This window comes from Hyaena hyaena, unplaced genomic scaffold (assembly GCF_003009895.1).
Source record: "Hyaena hyaena isolate Hyena2069 unplaced genomic scaffold, ASM300989v1 scaffold_8, whole genome shotgun sequence".
Classification (NCBI taxonomy): domain Eukaryota; kingdom Metazoa; phylum Chordata; class Mammalia; order Carnivora; family Hyaenidae; genus Hyaena; species Hyaena hyaena.
In genome coordinates, this window is record NW_024080640.1 from 8,339,084 (window position 1) to 8,363,313 (window position 24,230).

Genomic DNA, 24,230 nt, shown 5'->3' on the forward strand with positions numbered 1-24,230 from the left:
GGTTAAGTAACCAACTCTTGATTTCAGTTCAGGTCATGATCCCAAGGGTGTCTGAGATTAAGCCCTGCACGTCCGGGTCCATGCTGACAGCACAGAGCCTGCATGGGACTCTCTGTCTCTCTCCTTCCCTGTCCCTCCCCCACTCACTCTCTCTCTGCCTCTCTCAAAATAAACTTAAAAAAAAGTCAGTATTTTATTTCACGTAAGACTTTGAAAACATTTATAATTTCAAATTCAAAGGTCTGTTTTATAAACATCAATGAGTTCATTTAACAGAGTTTTGAGGAAAAAACCCAGTATTTATATGTACACACACACACACACACACACACACACACACTCCATTATTTCCTTAAGAATCATTATTCAGAGGCGCCTGGGTGGCTTAGTCAGTTCAGCATCTGACTTCAGCTCAGGTCATAATCTCGCAGTTCATGAGTTTGAGCCCTGTGTTGGGCTCTGTGCTGAACATTTGCTCAGAGCCTGGAGCCTGCTTCAGATTCTGTGTCTCTCTCCTTCTCTGCCCCTCCTCCATTCGTGCTCTTTCTCTTTCAAAAATAAACATTAAAAAAAATTTTTTTAAAGTAATTAATCACAAACCTGTTCAAAATATACTCTTATAAAAAGGAGTATTAGAATGAACAAGAATTAAGAACAACTACTTTAAGGACTAACTGCAGAAATCTCCAAGCTTATTTTAAAAAGTAAGTCTTAATATTTTGAGTAAAAGTCTAGGAATCAAAACAGGTGCTCAATTCATCTTTCATTTTAAGCAAAACCGGCAAACTAATACCTGGTTTGAAGATACCGTGTAATAATGTGCCGGTTTTTTCTTGAATAACAAATTATAAAAGAAATAATGAGCAATGTTCTATGTCAAAGGTAAAGAAGTCTTATAATGACTTAAACTATTTTTTAATTATGAAGCTTGAAATGATTATTTACATGATTAACTCAAAGTGGTCTGGTCTATTTGATCTCCTTATCTTTTTGTATTATACCTTAGAAGCAGTTAAAAGCATTTAAGCATACAGAACATCCCTAATGTACTGGGTGACAAGAGTTAAATCTCAAGACAGTAGTCACAGCACCCCCCCCCCCCCCGGCCCAATTCAGACCCCTTTTCCCCCCGTTTGCTAATGCCAAGATGAAAGTGAACTGGTTTCTGTCTCTGTTAACACTTTCCATCCTGTTCAAAATTTGGATACTCTTCTTTTCCTGACATTTTGACTCCAAATCTTGCCAATGACTTTCAGCTCAGGCTGATACTCCTTAATCTGATCTTGATTTCATCTTCTGGATAGAGAATAGCTGGAAGCTCTTTCTATATAAACTCCTAGCATCACATGCACAGCTCTAGGTCTTTTCTAAGACCTTCAAGCTTTAAAGATTTTTTTCATTCATTAGCCATTTATTTGGTCATTTATTCAACACATCTTTAGAAGTTCCCACTGAGAGCTAGACATTACTCTACATGGTAGAAATGTACAGAAGTGAACAAAAAAGACAAGTTCATGAGATCTAATAATGGCTGTGATTCACATGGCATGAGCTGTGTAGTCACTGTGGTTCTAAAACTTTCTCTTTGGACAACAGGTTTACACTAGGTCACACAAATTGAAACTTCATTTCTCTATTCCCTCAGTCTTTCAAAAACAGTCATATTCATGTAATGGAATGAGTGGTTTAAGGAATCCAACAGATCTAGAGACAAATCTTGGCTCTGACATTTACTATCCTGGTTACCCTGGGCACATCACTTAAATTTCTTCAATATTCATTTACCTTACCCATAAAAACAATCTTTCATGGTATCTTTTAACCAACTGAGCCACCCGGGCACCCTTCAGTAAGTGTACTGTAACACAAGGCAAGTATTACATCTTTGGTTTGATTTATCAATATTCTAGGAATATTGTTATTTTCATCACTTATGGGGTCCAGAGAGTAAACTTCTTCTGGTGGGCTGCTAATACTACTTCACTTTAAGGATAGCTTCTAGAAGTTTAAGGCAAAGCAGGGACAAGAGGTTAGGAACAACGGTCATTAAAAAAGTTTCAACGGGCTTTGTGATATGAAGGGCTCAACATCCACGGTCCAGCCAGAGTAGGTCAGTTTACTCGGTGTTTGTATTTTTCTACATGTCTCAATCTTCCTTTCGCTAAGTTTTCCCAGATTTTTTTTTCAAAATTTGCCTTATCTACTCTCCTAAATAGCTTTAATATGAAATAAAAACATTTACAAATATGTATATACTTTTAAAAGTTTCAGATGTCTTGTCCATAATAGCAAACCTTTTATATGCTTTTAAGAAGTGTAGCTTGGTGGAGATACTTACGAGATCCAGCACTTCTTACAGGCCTCTACTACACATTCGGTTCATTTGAATACACATTCAGATTGAGATAGCATTCTTTATAATATTTCCAAATGAAATAGTCATCTGACTCCTGCAGAGAACTTTTTTAGGACTTTTTTCAGGGGAAGAGAAACAAGTAGTTTGCTTCCTTTGATCTACGAGATACCTACGTGTTGCTGTACCTGAGTTCTAAGGCATAAGCACGTACTGTTCTGTCACAAGAAACCAGTGTCCTCAAAAACCACTTGACAAAGAGTAGACTAAATTAGCATATGTGTGACCATTTTGTAGCACAGCATGTAAGTTAATACTGGACACCTGACTGAGAGCAGAATGCTGTGAAACTATTAAATTTAACAAATTCTGTACTGTTTGGTCAATGTCCCCAGTAATCCAGTTACAGCTAAGTATTTATTACCTTTCCTCACTTGGAGTTCAGAACTTCCTTAAGACTATGATGTTTAGTATTTTTATGACGACAGAGCCTTTAGGAATTGAATGAATGCTATGGCCCCTCCTTTCTTACAGTTACCCTCTGTCCTCTCTCCCCTGCTCTTTGAGGTCAAAAGTCCTTGCCTTAGGATAGAACTTTGCCGGCCCCCCTCCCCCCCAAATCATATATTACTGCACTGGTGACATTAATGGGTAAAAAGTACCAGGGTTATAAATTCAACATAGCAATGGATTCACATGTATAATTTACTACTGAGGAGCAAACAAAAAAAAAGGTGGTTATACAGGTAGAAGCCACAACAGAAAAATAGGTCTGAGAAATATATAATCAATTTGCTCATAATTCTACGTATTTTCTTTAAAGTTAATAGGAGAGGTCTGACAAACCAAATGCACCAGACTTTCAATATTACGAATACGAACTTATTTCAAAGTAATGAACAGTAATAATACCCATAATAATCATTTATTAAATGAGCACCTATTTAGTAAATATGTAATAATGCATCCACAGAAAACATTTTAAATTTGTTTTGAATAGTTCCTTATTACTAGTTAAAACCCTTACTCAGATGATCCTGACCAAAGTGATCACCTTCTAAACGCTACCACGATCAGTCACCCCAGACACAACACCTACTGAGGTTACTTTCACTGACAAAATTACTGCAAATAGTAGTAATGTTAAGAAACTTCAGTGGTAATGATGACTGATAATTTGGCATCAATTTTTTTTTTTATAAAAAGAACCTGTTCACAGCAAAAAACAAACAAAACACATATAACTTAAGAATGAGAACTACAAAATAAAACAAAGCCCTGTGTTTTTATTTTTTTGGTTTAAGGTTTATTTATCCTGAGCGCGCACGCATGTGGGGAAGGGGCAGAGAGAGAGGGAGACAGAATCCCAAGCAGACTCCTCGCAGTCATGCAGGGCTCGATCTCATGAACAGGGAGATTATAACCTGAGTCTAAATCAGGAGTCGGAAGCTTAACTGACTAAGCTACCCAGGTGCCCCAAAGTCCTGTGTTTTTAACATAGTTAATATAAATAGCTATGTTTTTCTGTCTCTGGGATTCTTAGGACTATTCAAGGTTCTGGAAGTACATATTCAAATTATACATTCATTTTCATTAACTTACCAGTATCACACAAAACTAATGAAAATTAAATAAAATACGAACCAGAGAAAAATTTAAGTGCCAATGTAATGCATAACTTTTTATTTTTATAAGTATTTTTAACTAATAAAAGTGCTAAGCATCTACCTTCTTTACTAACAAAAAATGTTTTTAAATTAAAGTCCATGATAATTAAGGCCCCATATCTTATGGTATATTCCCTTATCTATACACTACACAGAACTTTGTTACTTTTTTTTTTTTTTAAAGAGTGAGAAAGAATATGAGCGGGGGAAGGGTGGCGGGGCTGCACGGAGAGACTCTTAAGCAGGCTCCATGCTCATTGTGGAGCCTGATGTAGGGTTTGATCCCACAACCCTGGGATCATGACCTGAGCCTGATTTGGATGCTCAACTGACTGAGCCACCTAGGTGCACCTACACAGAACTTTAAGTTTTTTAAATTTTTTTTCAAGACGACTATTTCCGTCACTTAGTTTTACATAGTTGATTTACTTATTAAAAGCTCACTTTACTTTTCTTCTATGGAAGGTTTTAAAATTTTTTTTTTTATTTTAACATTTATTTTTGAGAGAGAGAAGGACAGAATGCAAGCGGGGGAGGGGCAGAGAAAGCAGGAGACACAGAATCTGAACCAGGCTCCAAGTTCTGAGGTGTCGGCACAGAGCCTGACACAGGGATGCAGGGCTCGAACTCATGAACCGCTGAAGTTCAGCTCATAATCTGAGCTGAAGCCGGATGCTTAACTGACTGAGCCACCCAAGCACCCCTCCTCTTTGGAAGGTTTTGAAGCTATTAGTTACACTTAGAAATTTTCCAATGGAGTGTAGTATTAAAATTTTTACTGCTTTAAAATTTTAAAGCGGGGCGCCTGGGTGGCTTAGTCGGTTGAGCGTCCGACTTTCGCTTAGGTCATGATCTCGCGGTTCGTGGGTTCGAGCCCCGNAATGTACTGGGTGACAAGAGTTAAATCTCAAGACAGTATTCCCCCCCCCCCCCCCCCCCCCGGCCCAATTCAGACCCCTTTTCTGCCAGTTTGCTAATGCCAAGATGAAAGTGAACTGGTTTCTGTCTCTGTTAACACTTTCCATCCTGTTCAAAATTTGGATACTCTTCTTTTCCTGACATTTTGACTCCAAATCTTGCCAATGACTTTCAGCTCAGGCTGATACTCCTTAATCTGATCTTGATTTCATCTTCTGGATAGAGAATAGCTGGAAGCTCTTTCTATATAAACTCCTAGCATCACATGCACAGCTCTAGGTCTTTTCTAAGACCTTCAAGCTTTAAAGATTTTTTTCATTCATTAGCCATTTATTTGGTCATTTATTCAACACATCTTTAGAAGTTCCCACTGAGAGCTAGACATTACTCTACATGGTAGAAATGTACAGAAGTGAACAAAAAAGACAAGTTCATGAGATCTAATAATGGCTGTGATTCACATGGCATGAGCTGTGTAGTCACTGTGGTTCTAAAACTTTCTCTTTGGACAACAGGTTTACACTAGGTCACACAAATTGAAACTTCATTTCTCTATTCCCTCAGTCTTTCAAAAACAGTCATATTCATGTAATGGAATGAGTGGTTTAAGGAATCCAACAGATCTAGAGACAAATCTTGGCTCTGACATTTACTATCCTGGTTACCCTGGGCACATCACTTAAATTTCTTCAATATTCATTTACCTTACCCATAAAAACAATCTTTCATGGTATCTTTTAACCAACTGAGCCACCCGGGCACCCTTCAGTAAGTGTACTGTAACACAAGGCAAGTATTACATCTTTGGTTTGATTTATCAATATTCTAGGAATATTGTTATTTTCATCACTTATGGGGTCCAGAGAGTAAACTTCTTCTGGTGGGCTGCTAATACTACTTCACTTTAAGGATAGCTTCTAGAAGTTTAAGGCAAAGCAGGGACAAGAGGTTAGGAACAACGGTCATTAAAAAAGTTTCAACGGGCTTTGTGATATGAAGGGCTCAACATCCACGGTCCAGCCAGAGTAGGTCAGTTTACTCGGTGTTTGTATTTTTCTACATGTCTCAATCTTCCTTTCGCTAAGTTTTCCCAGATTTTTTTTTCAAAATTTGCCTTATCTACTCTCCTAAATAGCTTTAATATGAAATAAAAACATTTACAAATATGTATATACTTTTAAAAGTTTCAGATGTCTTGTCCATAATAGCAAACCTTTTATATGCTTTTAAGAAGTGTAGCTTGGTGGAGATACTTACGAGATCCAGCACTTCTTACAGGCCTCTACTACACATTCGGTTCATTTGAATACACATTCAGATTGAGATAGCATTCTTTATAATATTTCCAAATGAAATAGTCATCTGACTCCTGCAGAGAACTTTTTTAGGACTTTTTTCAGGGGAAGAGAAACAAGTAGTTTGCTTCCTTTGATCTACGAGATACCTACGTGTTGCTGTACCTGAGTTCTAAGGCATAAGCACGTACTGTTCTGTCACAAGAAACCAGTGTCCTCAAAAACCACTTGACAAAGAGTAGACTAAATTAGCATATGTGTGACCATTTTGTAGCACAGCATGTAAGTTAATACTGGACACCTGACTGAGAGCAGAATGCTGTGAAACTATTAAATTTAACAAATTCTGTACTGTTTGGTCAATGTCCCCAGTAATCCAGTTACAGCTAAGTATTTATTACCTTTCCTCACTTGGAGTTCAGAACTTCCTTAAGACTATGATGTTTAGTATTTTTATGACGACAGAGCCTTTAGGAATTGAATGAATGCTATGGCCCCTCCTTTCTTACAGTTACCCTCTGTCCTCTCTCCCCTGCTCTTTGAGGTCAAAAGTCCTTGCCTTAGGATAGAACTTTGCCGGCCCCCCTCCCCCCCAAATCATATATTACTGCACTGGTGACATTAATGGGTAAAAAGTACCAGGGTTATAAATTCAACATAGCAATGGATTCACATGTATAATTTACTACTGAGGAGCAAACAAAAAAAAAGGTGGTTATACAGGTAGAAGCCACAACAGAAAAATAGGTCTGAGAAATATATAATCAATTTGCTCATAATTCTACGTATTTTCTTTAAAGTTAATAGGAGAGGTCTGACAAACCAAATGCACCAGACTTTCAATATTACGAATACGAACTTATTTCAAAGTAATGAACAGTAATAATACCCATAATAATCATTTATTAAATGAGCACCTATTTAGTAAATATGTAATAATGCATCCACAGAAAACATTTTAAATTTGTTTTGAATAGTTCCTTATTACTAGTTAAAACCCTTACTCAGATGATCCTGACCAAAGTGATCACCTTCTAAACGCTACCACGATCAGTCACCCCAGACACAACACCTACTGAGGTTACTTTCACTGACAAAATTACTGCAAATAGTAGTAATGTTAAGAAACTTCAGTGGTAATGATGACTGATAATTTGGCATCAATTTTTTTTTTTATAAAAAGAACCTGTTCACAGCAAAAAACAAACAAAACACATATAACTTAAGAATGAGAACTACAAAATAAAACAAAGCCCTGTGTTTTTATTTTTTTGGTTTAAGGTTTATTTATCCTGAGCGCGCACGCATGTGGGGAAGGGGCAGAGAGAGAGGGAGACAGAATCCCAAGCAGACTCCTCGCAGTCATGCAGGGCTCGATCTCATGAACAGGGAGATTATAACCTGAGTCTAAATCAGGAGTCGGAAGCTTAACTGACTAAGCTACCCAGGTGCCCCAAAGTCCTGTGTTTTTAACATAGTTAATATAAATAGCTATGTTTTTCTGTCTCTGGGATTCTTAGGACTATTCAAGGTTCTGGAAGTACATATTCAAATTATACATTCATTTTCATTAACTTACCAGTATCACACAAAACTAATGAAAATTAAATAAAATACGAACCAGAGAAAAATTTAAGTGCCAATGTAATGCATAACTTTTTATTTTTATAAGTATTTTTAACTAATAAAAGTGCTAAGCATCTACCTTCTTTACTAACAAAAAATGTTTTTAAATTAAAGTCCATGATAATTAAGGCCCCATATCTTATGGTATATTCCCTTATCTATACACTACACAGAACTTTGTTACTTTTTTTTTTTTTTAAAGAGTGAGAAAGAATATGAGCGGGGGAAGGGTGGCGGGGCTGCACGGAGAGACTCTTAAGCAGGCTCCATGCTCATTGTGGAGCCTGATGTAGGGTTTGATCCCACAACCCTGGGATCATGACCTGAGCCTGATTTGGATGCTCAACTGACTGAGCCACCTAGGTGCACCTACACAGAACTTTAAGTTTTTTAAATTTTTTTTCAAGACGACTATTTCCGTCACTTAGTTTTACATAGTTGATTTACTTATTAAAAGCTCACTTTACTTTTCTTCTATGGAAGGTTTTAAAATTTTTTTTTTTATTTTAACATTTATTTTTGAGAGAGAGAAGGACAGAATGCAAGCGGGGGAGGGGCAGAGAAAGCAGGAGACACAGAATCTGAACCAGGCTCCAAGTTCTGAGGTGTCGGCACAGAGCCTGACACAGGGATGCAGGGCTCGAACTCATGAACCGCTGAAGTTCAGCTCATAATCTGAGCTGAAGCCGGATGCTTAACTGACTGAGCCACCCAAGCACCCCTCCTCTTTGGAAGGTTTTGAAGCTATTAGTTACACTTAGAAATTTTCCAATGGAGTGTAGTATTAAAATTTTTACTGCTTTAAAATTTTAAAGCGGGGCGCCTGGGTGGCTTAGTCGGTTGAGCGTCCGACTTTCGCTTAGGTCATGATCTCGCGGTTCGTGGGTTCGAGCCCCGCGTCGGGCTCTGTGCTGACTGCCAGCTCAGAGCCTGGAGCCTGTTTCAGTCTATGACTCCCTCTCTCTCTGACCCTCCCCTGCTCACGCTGTCTCTCTCTCTCTCCTAGAAATAAATAAAAACATTAAAAAAAAAATTTTAAAAAAAATAAAATAAAATAAAATTTTAAAGCAATAAAATTAAAATTTTAACAAAATGCATGTATTTATATTAAAAAAGACTACCAGAATTTTAAAAATCCACTCTCAAAACATTATTAATAGTATCTCAATTTGGAAAAATTAGTATGATAAAAAATTAGCTTCATTTTCAAGAAAACTAATTCATGGCTACACAGCTTGATTTTATTCCTAAAATCTTATGTAGCCAGGGAAATACCTTCTGTAGGGATCCAATGATTTACATTCCTAAAGTCTGTATCTGTAAATAAACCCATGATAGGAAGAGAGAGGGAGAAGGGAAGGAAAGGAGGGAGCAAGAGAGAAAGAAGGAGAAGAGTAATTCAATTCCTACAATTTTGAAAGACAATCTCTACAGAAATCTACTGAGCGGGAAGGGGAGGGTATATAGATTTTCTTAAGATCTGTTTTTCTGTCACCATCATACATGACTGACAACTTGAATATGTTATATGTTTTATTCCTGACATAAATGCTTGTTTCACTGTTTTCCAGTATTATCAAAAATAACATACATGAAAGATGACCTAACCCCTTAAAATTAATGTTATAATTTTGCCCATAAGCATACTGACTTAAAAAAAAACTTCATAGTTAATCATTTTAGCCAAGATGTGTCTTGCTCCTCATTTGTGTTTACTGATTTTGAATAAAAGAGGAGGACCCTCTATGTCCAATTCTGGGTGTTCTTTTCAGTTGTGAAAACTTGTATTGCTATTTATCAGCTCAAACTTGTATGTTCTTCCCTATCTTTTGGTGGTTCCATCTCAGCGCGTTACCTACTGTAATAATCTTCAATTTTTCCACCTATGAATTTCATTTGGGGCTCTGAAAATCTTCAGTGCAAATGATGGGAAAAGAGTACTCTTCTGGAGGAGTCATATCAAATCCTGTCCTTCCACTTACTAGCTGTAGGATTTCAGGCAAGTTGCTTCATTTTCATTTCTCTAACTATGAAATGGAGATAAAGCCTACCTGGGTAGATGTGAGATTAAACGATATGCCTATCTATATTAATTAATTATGTAGGACCATACCTTGCACAGGGTAAGTACTCAAAGAGAAGGCATTCTGTGCCCATTATCTTCCATTTCAAAAAAACTTTTCTTGAATGTTTATTTTTAAGATAGAGACAGAATGTGAGCAGGGGAGAGGCAGAGAGTGAGGGAGACACGAAATCCGAAGCAGGCTTCCAGGCTCTGAGCTGTCAGCACAGAGTCTGACACGGGGTTTAAACTCACAAATGACAAGATCATGACCTAAGCTGAAGTGGGATGCTAAACTGAGCCACCCAGGCGCCCCATTATCTTCCATTTTGAATGTGATGTTCTATAGCACTGGTTCTCCGCTATACTGCAACCAAGTATGGCTACTTCTTGGCTCTTAAAGCAGTCTACTATTTTTATACAGTCGTAGAATTTCTTAACACATTTGTACAGTTGCTTCTAAGTTTTATTTGGATGTCTTTAAATAGGAAAATAATTTATTCAAAACCCATACAACTATCTTGTTTATCCTGTACACCCTTTTAAATGAACCTGCTAAAGAAAATGGATCCTCAGAAATATTCACTATTGTAAGTTCTATGCTTACTGATATCCGCTGAATGAATTATGAATGAACCAGTGAAAACTGTACAAACTAGGGTTCTCTTTCACTTCTAGAGTTTGAAAATCAAGTGGGGTTATGGGACTGGCATTAGGACTGGAGAGGGAATAATTCTGGAACATTCTCCTGAAGGATGACCTTTGATAACCAAAAACATTTTGTAGAACTCCCTTTCAGTTTAATGATCCCGATCAGTTCTTATCTGCATGTATACAAGCAAGGATTCTTAATTTTCAGAATAATTCTAGGCCTCTTGCCTAAGGTTCGAATTTATTATCAAGACTCTGCTTTTTCTTTTAGAGAATTTCATTCAACTTTCCTTCTCATCCCCTTATCTACATGTGGCTTTTCCAGGTCTTGTTCTTTCTTCAGTATCTCTACACCGGAAAGACTTCTGAATCATATTTTTGGAAATGTTGAGCCCCAAAATAAGTCATATGTTTGATCATACATGTTAATTATTTTAGATCTCAAAATATGGAAAAGAAAGAAATAAAATTTAGTTTATTAGACAAGCCAGTTTTTTAAGTTTGGTGTTATACAGGGATGAGCAAACGCTAAGCCATGGGCCAAATCCAGCCTGCCGCTTGTTTTTGTAAATAAAGTGTTACTGGAACACGGGCATGCTTATTTGCTTCTGTATCATCTATGGCTGCTTTTGCATAACTGCAGAGATAAATACTGATGATAGAGACTGTATAGCTGATAAAGCCTCAGAGAGCCTTGGCCTAAGACTCCTCTTAGGAATGGATCTACATAAAAACAACACAAAAAACAGACACTCAGTATGCAGTTCCAATCTGTTACATACTGCTTTGCTGAATTTTACATTCACCATCTCTTTTAAAAATTAGAGAAGACATCTTAATTGGTTATTATTACAGTCTCTATTTGCAGATGAGAAAGCTGAGGTTGATGGAATTAAACAACTTGGTCGAGGTTAGTAAGTGGTAGGGTTGGCAGTCAAACCCAGGTCTGTTAGAACGCAAAGTGAAGTATAATTACTCTTCTAAAGAAGGACTTAAAATAAATAATAGAGATGTTTTCCAGGGAATTAGCTTGCAGCTAGAAAGCTTTCAATTTTATTTATTCAATGATCCATGCACTTTTATATTGTTCCAAGTAATGCGGCATTAAGTATAGATTTTAATATTTGTTCATTAATCCCAATGAAAAAACAATGATGATTCTTATTCCTCACAAGAAAACAAGCAAAAACTACCTTCACTTTTACTCAGACTGTATGGTTTTAAAAATTCTTCACTGAAATTCTAAAGTGATGGCCATGAGAGGTTACAAGTGGAAGGTGATGCTCTATCTATATACAACTATTGTCACTGTTCCTATATTCCACAACTGTTGTAATAGTGTAAACAAGCTGGGCAAAACTTCCTGAGTTTAAAACAAAGACTTTGAAAACAGCTATTTTCAAGAGAGGAAATGAAGGAACATCATTTATACTAAGAACATCTTCTACAAGGAGGAATGTGGTAAAACAACTTTGGAAACAACAAAGGAAGGGTTAGTTCCTAGAATACCAATTCAACCCAAACTTACCTTAACTATATGGCAGATAAGAGACAACATAATAAATAATGGAAACACAAGATGATTTGTATCTTCAAAAAGCTCACAGCACAATAATGGAGAATAGGCAGGTAAAAATTTATATGGGGTTCTTAATTGCAAGCAGTGGCAGTGGAAACCAATTCATAATGATTAACAGAAATGGAATGCATTAAACAGATATTAAAAGTATCTCTCAGAATTATTGTGAAGGTTGAAGAACCAAGCTCAGTAAATGTACAGGAATGAAGGCGGCTTAAAAACAAGAAATAAAACCAAAATGTTCAAAGAATGATCTGGGCACAGAGGAGATGCCACAATGGACACACCACTACTTCTCTTTTTGAAATGCAGGTTTTACTGCTGCCACTCCATCAGTACAGTGCCTGAGTCTTTGTATCAGCTCCAGATCAGAGCATCCAATTAGGGTGATGGGCCCATTTCCTAAGTGCAGGCAGGAAAAAGCAAGTTATTTGTCCTTTTTGGCTTTTGTTGTGGTACAAGCTGAGCCTTATATTTCACCAAGATTCATACTATGTAAAAGGGAAGGGCCTTCAAATTCTGGAAACCTCCACCTTAAAAAGACAAAAGCCCCACTATAAACACTGCATCTTAAATCCAGATCTACAGACAATTGGGGGGTGGGGGGGGAGGTAATCTCTGAGTTCTCAAGTGTGAGAGGCACTATTCAATATCTAATCAGTAACAAGTGACCCACTCCTACATCCGCACCTTTAAAAAAAAAAAATCAGTCAGTAAGACAAAACTCTTTTTGAACATTCAAGAGCAAGAGTTCTACAGAGCAAGATTTGAGTTTCTTAACCACTGTTTTTCAAATTCAAGTCTAGGGACTTGTAAGTCAAATCAGGAGCCCAGAGCTCTCCAGTTTAAGAAACACTGCACTACAGCATAAACACACTGTAAAAGTTATGTATTAGATATCTAGATTCTATATTAGATTCTGTATCTATATTAGATACCATATTGGCATAAATGAGGAATTAACTGCACAAACAGGGAATGCTATGCAGAACAAGAACTTAAAAATAAGCAGAAATTTACTAAGTAGATACGGTGAACAAAAAATATCCCACAGCAATAAAGTACAAAGTACTTTATTATAAAATGCCATAGTATAGCAGGGGGAAAAAAAAAACAGCTTTTCTGGTTCCAGAAAACTGTATTAAAGTCCTAATACTAATTAGCAGCTTGATCTGGGTCAAGTCCTTTAATATCTAATTGTTCCTCCTCTAGAAAATAAGGGAGGTGGACTAGATGGATATTCAAGTAGCTTTGCTTATAAATAAGTTTATGGTTACTATTATGAGTAACAATGGCTTAACATTTATTGGCTGACACCATATGCCAGGAAAAAAGATACCCAGTTTACATATATCAGGTAGGTCTTATTAACATCCTCATTTTTTCCCAATGGAGGAAACTCACGTTCTGAGCAGTTAACTCACTCAAAGCGATCCAGTTAGTTAAGAGAACCACAGCTAGAGGGTTAAATTCCAAAGCCATTCCATGATGCCTAAATCAACAATGAAATTCCAAATTCCCTAAGGAAAGTGTTATAGCTTCTAAAATTCCCTTTTTTTGATACCTAAATTTTTCAGGTCAAGAATTTAGACCTAAATATCAAAAGGTTCATTATTTCATATAGTCAAATAGAAATCTTTCCAAAATATATCCTACATGTGTCTGACTATTTATTTAAACATGGAACACTTCACGAATTTGCGTGTCATCCTTGTACAGGGGCCATGCTAATCTTCTCTGCATTGTTCCAATTTTAGTATATATGCTGCTGAAGTGAGCACTGACTTTTTAAATAAGAGAAAAGTGGGCCAAATTTAAACTTTTCATGAAGCTCACAGTTACATTCATACATATTCATTACTGTATGGGCCTCTAGAACTTTAAGTGAATATGACACTTTAAGTGAATATGACTCTTAGCCCTTCAGTTTCTTGGGTCAGCTCAATGTTTTGTTTCTTCTTTCATTGCTTTCAGTAATCACAGCTCCTCTCTACTTTTGTAATGTTTTGTAGACTAAAAAAAGGAAAGAAAAGAAAAAGAAAAACTAACATCCCAAGCTTATCAGAACTTTAATAAAGATACCGTTGCAAAAAAAATTAATTTCAGTTGTATTTCTTGCTAAAAGGTGGCTTTTGTTATAGTACTTATAGTAACTCTTAATTATCAATTCAGCTGTGATCTGATTACTTAAACACAATTTCACTGTTATAAACACTTTGATATAGAATATTCTCATGCTGCACTATATCCTCTGATCCTACGATGCTTCATAAAGAATTAAAATCTAGGGGCGCCTGGGTGGCTCAGTCAGTTAAGCGTCCGACTTCAGCTCAGGTCATGATCTCACAGTCCGTGGGTTCGAGCCCCGCGTCGGGCTCTGTGCTGACAGCTCAGAGCCTAGAGCCTGTCTTCGGATTCTGTGTTTCCCTCTCTCTCTGACCCTCCCCTGCTCATGCTGTCTCTCTCTCTCTCTCTCTTCTCTTTCTCTCAACAATAAATAAAACATTAAAAACAAAAAGAATTAAAATCTAAAGCATTATGTTCTTTAGATGACATAATGTCTAGGAAAAAATATCTAATGCATATGGAGACATAAGAGTTAAGTTTGAGGTCATTCAAAAAATGCTCCCATTTTCTCTGAGACAATAGAGAAAAGAGGGAAAAAAAGTCTTAAAGGAACCTTCCTGTAAAAATTCTAAAGAGGATATAAGAGGAAAATGGCTCTATTCCATATTAAATTATGAAACTGCAGTAACTAAAACAATTTAGTATGGAAAGAAATAAAGCAAGAAATCCAAACACATATTGGAATTCTGTTTATGATGAAGACAATAGTTCAGATTATTCATTCAGGAACAGATTAAAAAATTACACAATAAACAGTATGGAAACAAACTTAAAAAAACACACAGCCTACATTCCTATTTACTTCAAAATACATAACAGAAGGATCAACTGGCTAAAATGCTAAGAAAAAAAAAGGGAGGAAAAAAGACCAAATTTATCTATTATCTTATAGAGAAGAAAGAGATCTCTGTAATAGGAGAAAATATCAAAGTCACATACGGGGAAAAAGTGACAGATTTACCACACAAAAAGTAAAGACTGTTATAGAACAAAACAGATGAAGTCAAAAGACATACTGGAAAAAATATCTGCAAAAAATACGATAAAAAACCAAATTCCTTAATTTATAAAGGGCTCATACAAATCAATAAAAAAAAGACCAATTACCTAACAGGAAACTGAACAAAAGAAATAAACAAGAAATTTGGGGAAAAGAACACAAACGTTAATGAAGTTCTCATGTTGGATTTCCTCATTAAAAGAAAAGCATTTGGAAGCAACCTACCATCTTTCACCTATTCAAATGGCAAAAAGTGCGATGACGCCCAGTGCAGCTGATGTTATGAGGAAATAATTAGTCTTACGCTCTCACTGATTTGTGCCTACATTGATAAAACTTTCTCAGGAGGGTAATACAGATAGAGCCTCAAAAGTTGTCAAGGTTTATTCATAGGTAATCCTGACAGCACTGTTTAATTACAAAAATAGGTCAGAAAAAATGTTTGCATTGAATACTAGTCAAATAAACTATGGGGGCGCCTGGGTGGCTCAGTCGGTTAAGTGTCCGACTTTCGCTTAGGTCATGATCTCGCGGTTCGTGGGTTCGAGCCCCGCGTCGGGCTCTGTGCTGGCTGCCAGCTCAGAGCCTGGAGCCTGTTTCACTCTGTGACTCCCTCTCTCTCTGACCCTCCCCTGCTCACGCTGTCTCTCTCTCCTAGAAATAAATAAAACATTAAAAAAAAAAAAAAAATTAAAAAAAAAAAATAAATAAACTATGGTATATCCTTAAAATAGAAAACAGAATACTTTGTCCCACTGGAAAGAAAAGGGGAGGATGAATAAATTTCAATGGGGAACGTAAGGTAAATTATTAGGGAATTAAAAAATGCAAAGTGCAGAAGGTATGTATGTACAGAATCATTTTTAAGTGGGGAAAAAGAGAAGTAAATTTCCAGTGCTTTTCTGAAATTAGGTGAAACTGTGAAGAATGGTTCACTTTGTTCACAGAGACCTGGGAAGGGAGCCATAGCTGCTGCATTTTTAAATCTGTTCCTGAATTAATTTCACTCTTTAAAGTTAACAGGAATTATCTAGATAGAATTATGGGCCAATTTTTGTCTTTTTTTATGCTTTACTGTCTTGAAAATACCTACTACAACCTATATTTTATTTTCTTAAGTTTATTTTTTTAGAGAGAGAGAGAGAGAGAGAGAATCCTAAGGAGGCTCCAAGCTGTCAACACTGAGCTCCATACAGGGTTGGTCTCAAATTCTTGAACCCTGAGATCATGACCTAAGCTGAAACAAGAGTCAGACAGTTAATGGACTGAGCCATCCAGGCACCTAACAAGCCATATTTTAAAGAAACCATCTGGGGAGGGAGAATGGGCAATGGGACAATTCGTCTTAATTTATTTTATTCAACACAGTGTTATCTTTTAAATAATAAGCTTATGTTATTTTTATCATTAAGTTGGCTTTAATTTATTACCGTCTGCACTAGTATAATGATACTGTTTAAAATTCTAGAGCAAAACACTATATATAGCCTATGGACATCTGAGTGAAACTAACCTTCCAATATAAAAAAGGTCTTTCTTTGCATTAAAAAAGAAAGACTAATAGAAAAGTATCTATACTAAACTATCTATACCTTCTAGGGGTACCTATATTTATACAAGCTGATATATTTGCTTTCTGAGTCACCAGCCCTGATGCAAAAAGGACATACATAATACAGCGACAAATCTTTTCAATATAAGAAACCGGCAATTTAAAGAAGGAATGGAGAAAAGGGAAACCGCCTAAAATGAATAAATGTAAGACAGACTTTTACATATATGTAAAAGAATAAATGTACAGAATAGATGTACAGACATAATGTACAGAATAAATGTAAGACAGACAGAATTAGGACTGTTTTCACATTGCCTATTTTATTAGAAAGTGATCCCAATAAGTCTTGGCAATTTCTAAATATCAGAGTTGATCCTTTTCTCAAGTTTAAGAGATCCTATCCTTTCAAAAACTGCACAGTTGTTCCTTTAGAACCTATCAGGGTGTCAAAGGCAGATGTAATTAAAATGGGGGCTGGAGAAAGAAAGGAAACCACAGAGAAAGGGAAGTTACAGACCTAATGTATAGTATTTCACAGCAAGTGAAACAGAAGCACATGTAAACAAGAGACTACATGTATTGGATCTGCTGGAGATTATAAGGAACTATTTATCAATACAACTCACATTCGTTCACCTCTAGGACAGCTGGAGTCTCAAAAGCTACCAAAAAGGTCACCCCTGAGTAGTCTCAATGGATAATTACCATCCTGCTGTGATTATGTTTAACACTTGTATACTCAATAATACAGTATCCCCCGAATTACCTAATATTATTGAGAAATGAAGGTGAATGGCATACTGAAGTATAATAGCAAGGAGCTATGCAGTCAGATAGAGTTCAAATCTCAGCTTCACTAGCCAAGAGCTTTATGACCTTGAGCAAGCTATTTAATCGTTGCTTCAGTCTCTTAATCTCTAAAATAGGGGTTCAGCGGGGATGCCTGGGTGGCTCAGTCGGTTGAGCATCCGACTTCGGCTCAGGTCACGATCTCATGGTTCGTGGGTTCGAGCCCTGTGTCGGGCTCTGTGCTGACAGTTAGCTCAGAGCCTGGAGCCTGCTTCAGATTCTGTGTCTCCCTCTTTCTCTGACCCTCCCCTGATCACACTGTCTCTTTCTCAGAAATAAATAGAACATTAAAAAAATTATAAAAAAAATAAAGAAAATGGGGGTGTAGCAACATTAACTATGCTCATGGGCTGATGTGATACGTAAATGAAATTATATAAGTAAGTGAAATTATATTTATATATGGCATCACAGTACTCAAATATACAAAATTTTAAGAACATACTTTTGGAAAAAGTACAATTTGTTTAATTTATGTATATTTTAATGTTTATTTATTTTGAGAGAGGGAGAGGGAGAAAGAAAGCAGGGAAGGGCCACAGTTGCAGGGAGAAAGAGAATTCCAAGCAGGCACTGCACCATCAGTGCAGACCTCGATGTGGGGCTTGAACTCATGAACTGTGAGATCATGACCTGAGCACAAATCAAGAGTCGGACATTAAATCAACTGAGCCACCCAGGCAGTCCTGCAATTTGTTTAATTTAAACCACTGAATAGAAATCTCAAAACTTAACTTTTGTTTCTTAAGGCAAACAGATACAATTTAACTTTGTCTGTACTGCATAGGATCATAATTATGACTATAAATTGTTAAGATTGTGTGACTACATTGGGTACCTGGCTGGCTCAGTCAGTGGAGCATGCATCTCTTGTATCCAAGTTGTGGGTTCGAGTGCCACACTGGGTATAGAAAAAACTTAATAAAAATCTTTAAAACAAAACAAAACAAAACAAAACTGTGTGACTATAAATACAAGCTTTCGCAAGCTATCAAACTATCAGTCTCTTTATAGATGTACACTGAGCAAAGATAGCCTCTCAATGAGATTTAAAGTTTATAAGAGATACTGTTTCAATGCTGTTTCCAAATTGTTAACTGTAGCCATTTTTCTATGTCATTATTCAGAATCAGAGATAACTTGTTGTGCCTACTTCTTGTAAACCCCTTTCTCTTTCTTAATTTGCTGATGCTAAGCTACTCTGAGCTAAGACACCAGATACCCACTTCAGGGAAGACTGATACAGTGAAAAAAAATATGGGCTGTAGAGTCAGACAGCTCTAGGTTTAAATCCCAGTTGTGCTAATTACTTTGTGGCCTTGTTAAGTTGTTTAACTTCTGAGGTTTCAATTTCTTCATCCTTAAAAATGGGGATACAGGGGTGCCTGGGTGGCTCAGTCGGTTAAACATTCGACTTTGGCTCAGGTCATGATCTCAAGGTTCATGGGTTCGAGCCCCGCGTAGGGCTCTGTGCTGACAGCTCAGAGCCTGGAGCCTGCTTCAGATTCTGTGTCTCCCTCTCTTTCTGACCCTCCCCTGCTCGCTCGCTCGCTCTCTCTCTCTCTCTCAGAAATAAATAAAACATTTAAAAATTGGGGATACTATTAACTATATTGAAATACCATAGTAAAAAGCAAATGAAAATTTTGGTAAAGATCTTGCATAGTGCCTTCTAGTACCTGGCAATATAAATCACTCTGTCAATGATAATCATAATTTATACTGGTAATGAAGTATGTTGAAACTGTAGCTAAGTTAAGACAAAAAGAATTTCTTGGAACACATGATTTTAATGTGTGAAATTCCCTGGCATTGTACCGGAGATACAAAGATGAAAAAGAATATAGTATCTAAGCTCCAGAGGCTCAGAGCCTAATTAAAGACAGACATGTAAACAAAGTCAGAGCAATCTGATAAGTGAAACAGTAAAAGAAGCAGTGTACCATTTGAAGTCAAATGTTTTTCTGGAAGAAGTGACATTTAAGCTAAGAAGATAAACAGGAGCTCACGAGACTGGGGGTTACGGGTTGAGGTGAGCAGTCCCGCTCAGGGAGGAAGGAAAGTGGGCACAGAAAGACACACAGTCAAACAGCTGGCAGGGGCCGTCTGGGGCAGAGTGCTTGCAGACAGTGCCTGCAGAAAGGCAGGCCCTGGCCAGACCATAGCATACTAGTGTTCCAAACCAAGGAATAGGGGGCTTTTTAAAAAACTAATAATGGGGAATCATAAAAGTATTTTAAGGGTAGTGAAGAAGGTTGGCTGAAAAAGACAACATGCTCAGAATTCACATCACAGATCCCCTCGACTAAGACGTGCAAGTTGACCAGGAAAGAGGAATACTACAGTCAAGGAAAATACATGACCTACGGTAGGGATGAGAATGGGGAGTGAAGAATGGATGAGAGACTGAGAAGGCTGTCTTAACAACACTCAGAAATTTGGGAAAATCCCCCAATTTCTCATTTGGGGAAATGGCTGGGTCATCATGTCATGAGTCAAAATGGAGACAACAAAAATGAAAACAGTTTTTGAGACGGCAAATGGGGTCAATCTGAATTTATCTAAAGAGAACTGTCCCTGAGAAAGCCTGGAGTTCGGGGGAGAGCAGAATTCACTCCAACGAAAGAAATCAACATAAAGGCAGAAACGGTGGCCAAGGCAAGGCTAATGTCACCCAGAAGTATAGACTGAAGGTGGGGCTACAAGTATCGACTACTGCTGCTCATGAATATCTCACTTTCTGGCTTTCCCTTGTTTCCCAAATTTTACGTAAGATGTACTTAGAGTTTTCATACTTCTTGAAAAGCATGATAATTTCCCCACACAAGTTGCTTAAGTTTCCTGAGCCCCGTGTCCAATTTCTTCACTATCAGGCCTGGCCTAGCAAAGCGCCTGGGACCTGAAAGGTGCCCAAGAGAAATGAATGAACCACGTATGGTCTTTAGGTCAGTCGAGAAGCCACACCATCTCAGATATTGTTTCAATGTTACACATGAACATTTAATAGGGATTAACCTAAAGTTTTCTCTATATACTCCTTTTTCTATTTAGAAATATATAATTTCCAATGGTTTGGAGGCTCTGAACTTATTTTCCAGAGTTCAAGAACATACCCCAAACCAGTAGTTTATGCTGATCCGTACTTCAGATTTCTGAACATAAGTCAGAAGCAGGTAGAAAAGTAAAATTACTGATTTTTTTTAAATACTAAAGAATTTTTAAATTTTTCAAAGAGGGAAAATACTAGCTTCACCTACAGGTCCATTCATATATATCAACAATGAGAGAGATCCTCACGGGAGTGGTGAAGAGAATATTTTAAAGACTCACTGCTTAGAAGGAAAACTCGAGGACTCCAACGGTCCTTCAGGTACTTTCTTTAGGTACACTCACTTAGATAAATGCACATTACACAAATTCAGAGTCTCATAATGAGCATTCATAAACTGGTGGATGGAAAAGAGGAGTCGATGAGTAAGCAGGGAAGATGGATGCAGAACAGGCGAAACAACGTTATAAGCACCTGAGAGTGTGAAGAGACACCCTAAGGGAACTCTGTCAGTAAAAACTGGAGTGCTGCTTTTTGGTGGTTTTATTTTTTGCTACTTTTCATTAACAAAACAAATGGCATTTTAATAGACTCAAGTTACACAATAAAACTAAGGAAAAAGCTCACCGCTCATAGGATTAGGTGACAGTCACACCTTTTCAGATAAACCAGCTCTTAATAATTCCTTTCCTTTGAATGTCTAACTTTCCTCTCATGTACCTTGTTGTTGTTGTTATTTATTTATTTATTTATTGAGAGAGAGAGAGCGCACACATGTGCACATAAGCAAGGCAGAGGCAGAGAGAGAGGGAGAGAGAGAGAATCCCAAGCAGGCTCCATTTCATCAGCACAGGGCCTGATGTAGGGCTCAATCCCACAACCTGTGAGATCAGGAATGAGCAGATACCAAGAGTCGACGCTGAATCGACTGAGCCACCCAGGTGCCCCTCACGCATCCCTCTTTTGATGAGAACAGGCAGTTTGGCAGTAATAGGTAAAAAACAAAATTAAATTCAACACAAGGACCTGATTTTAAAACAAACCAACAGAAGTCAATCCACCATTATTTTCACATGCATATTTTTGCGTATCTGAGAACGCTGGGTGTAATTCACGTGCCTGATGTAGAGCCTGGGAATGGCCTGCGAGAAATCCTGGCATTATGCGCTTTCACAATTACATTTTACTCCGGGAGAGACTGCATGGAGCAGTCAGAGAGCCCAGGCTTTGGAGTCAGCAGTTCCGTTCTGGCTTCATCACCTGTTATCTCTGTTAACTTTGGACTTTTGTCTTAAGTACCTTGCATTTCTGTAAAATGGGACTAATGAAAGGATTTCACAAGACTCACAAGAATGATATCAAATAGTGTAGCAGGAAGCCACCACATAAATGGTGCTGGTTTTGTAGCTAGCTGCAAGCTCCATTAGTACTTACCAACTGTTTACATTTCAAATTTATCAAGTAACCTAGCTTCTGCCATGAGGGAAAAACAAGAGCCCACTCACTTCCAAAGTACTGCAGTGTCCCATCACTGAAAAATGTACAGGGACTGAAGTATCTCAGTAATTTCTTCCTTTAAACTTTATATCCAAACATCCAGTAAGTCAGGTTTCAGACTGCCACTAGCTGAGAGGGCAGTGATGAGAAGGTGTCCTACATACACATCCACTGCAAATAGCTAAACACATAATCTGCAAACAAAAAGTCTAAAAAGTCTAAACTGTAATGGTATTTATCAAACAGAGTAAACACCAGCAGTGGCCTGCCTTGCACAATCCTGCAAGTTTTAAGAAACTCTGCTTCTGCTTCGTTGCTTCCTAACAGATCTCTGAAGGAAAAGCGGCGTACCAGTGGTCCTATCCTCTGAAAAACTAAACTCTAGATCCAGTTCTCCACACGTTCAGAAGGCGAGTAAGATGCCCTCCATGGCTATGTCCTCAAGTTACACTTTTTAGAAGCAAGATGTCCTCCATGGTTATGCCATAAGGTTCTACTTCTGGGAGACTTTTTTCTTTAACATTACCACCATATTAAACAAAACAAAAACATGGAAGTACTCTCATAATTCCAAAAGGCACAGTTCTGGGGTCCAGAGGCAGGCCGGCATGAAATGTTACCACTCCACCACCAATGCAGATTCCATTTTACACTTTGAGTTTAGGTCTGAGGTTAGCTTCCCTCTTCATGATTTTACCCCTAAACATACTGTGACTAAATGGCATACTATTTATTACACGTTTAGGTATTTCATTTCAGATGGGACCAGAGATAAACATGGAGTAACTACAGTTAACGTGCTTGCAGTTAAGCGAGTCTGTATCTTGAACACCCCCAGGCGTTAAAGGCCGACCTGACCACTTGAAGCAAGTATGTATTTGTTGTAGTGTGGGAGAGGAAAAAGGCCACACCCAAAGCGAAGGCTTCGCAGTGAAGTGATACCAAGTTTCAGAATTTTAACCATTGCTATTTTCGGCACTCTTTTTCACGGTCAATGAATACTTTAAATTCTTAACCGGCTCAAAGTTCGAGAAGACGTTCCTCTGATTCATTCAGCACCCGGCTGGTCCAAGATGGAGAATTACCCTCATTCAAAGAAAGATTTAAGTCACTCGGCCATAGAAGAGGACCAAACTCAAATGACCAGTGCTCAGAAGTGACCCTGACTGAGGATTACCACTCCTCCCCTCCCCCAAGGGGACAGACAGGCAGACAAGAGCCTGACTGTATCACCAAGAAGTTACCTGACACAGGACGCGACCGCGTTATCGGGACCCTTCTCTCAATTCAGACGCTCCCAGACTCCCTTCTCTCCTCGGTGCCACCTCCATCCAGGCTGTTCCTCCTCCCCCCACCCCCACCCCCGTCAGCCCAGCTCCCGTCACCTTCCTCAGCCCCATCTGCATCCCACCGCCGTGCTCTCGCGTACTCCACTCGTCGACGCTTACCTTGGCCACGTAGTCTTTCACCTCATCCAAGTCTCCGTTTTTCAGGGCCCACATGAACTCCTTGTCGCACATCACTGCAGCGGGGCGGGCCGCTCGGCCGGGCAGAAGACAAGGAGGCGGTGGTAGCAGCAAGCGGATACCGCGGGGCGAGAGGGAGACAGGGCCGCGCGGAGCCGAAAGGAAGAGAAGGCGGGAAAGGCTGCCAGGCGGGCGAGGCAGTTGGCCGCGGCGACCGTTGGGGCGGGAGATAGAAAGTTCTTTTGCGGCCACCGGGCCCAGCAGAGCAGGTTCCGCCTGGCCGAAGAGAAGCAAGAGCGTTTACACTTCCGGTTCACTCCCAGCTAGGATCCTCCCCCAACTTCCTCTTCCTCTTCCCTTCCGGGGAACGCCCGCTCTCGACCCCGCCCCGACGGCCCGGGGCGGAGCGCTCCGTATGCGCAGGCGCAGTGGCTAGGCCGGCTGGCTAACAGGGCCGGGATGGAGTGGGCGGGACTGTAAGGCCAGGGTAGCGAGTCCGTAGGCAGGAAGGGCAGGTAGTGGAGGGGCAGTTAGGC

At 38.5% G+C, this 24,230-nt stretch overlaps 1 protein-coding gene and 1 non-coding gene across 2 annotated transcripts in view; both read right to left on the reverse strand.

Annotated features, from left to right (window-relative positions):
* MTPN (myotrophin) overlaps positions 1-24,016 on the reverse strand; it is a 61,232-nt gene extending 37,216 nt beyond the window's left edge. The window contains exon 1 of the mRNA XM_039243631.1: positions 23,677-24,016. Coding sequence (XP_039099562.1) covers positions 23,677-23,748 — 72 coding nt within the window. The 5' untranslated portion in view covers positions 23,749-24,016. The remainder of the gene's footprint in view (positions 1-23,676) is intronic.
* LOC120239676 lies at positions 13,826-13,932 on the reverse strand. Its single transcript, XR_005530484.1, has one exon. It is a non-coding gene; the product is annotated as a U6 spliceosomal RNA (small nuclear RNA).
* Positions 24,017-24,230: the final 214 nt, after the last annotated feature.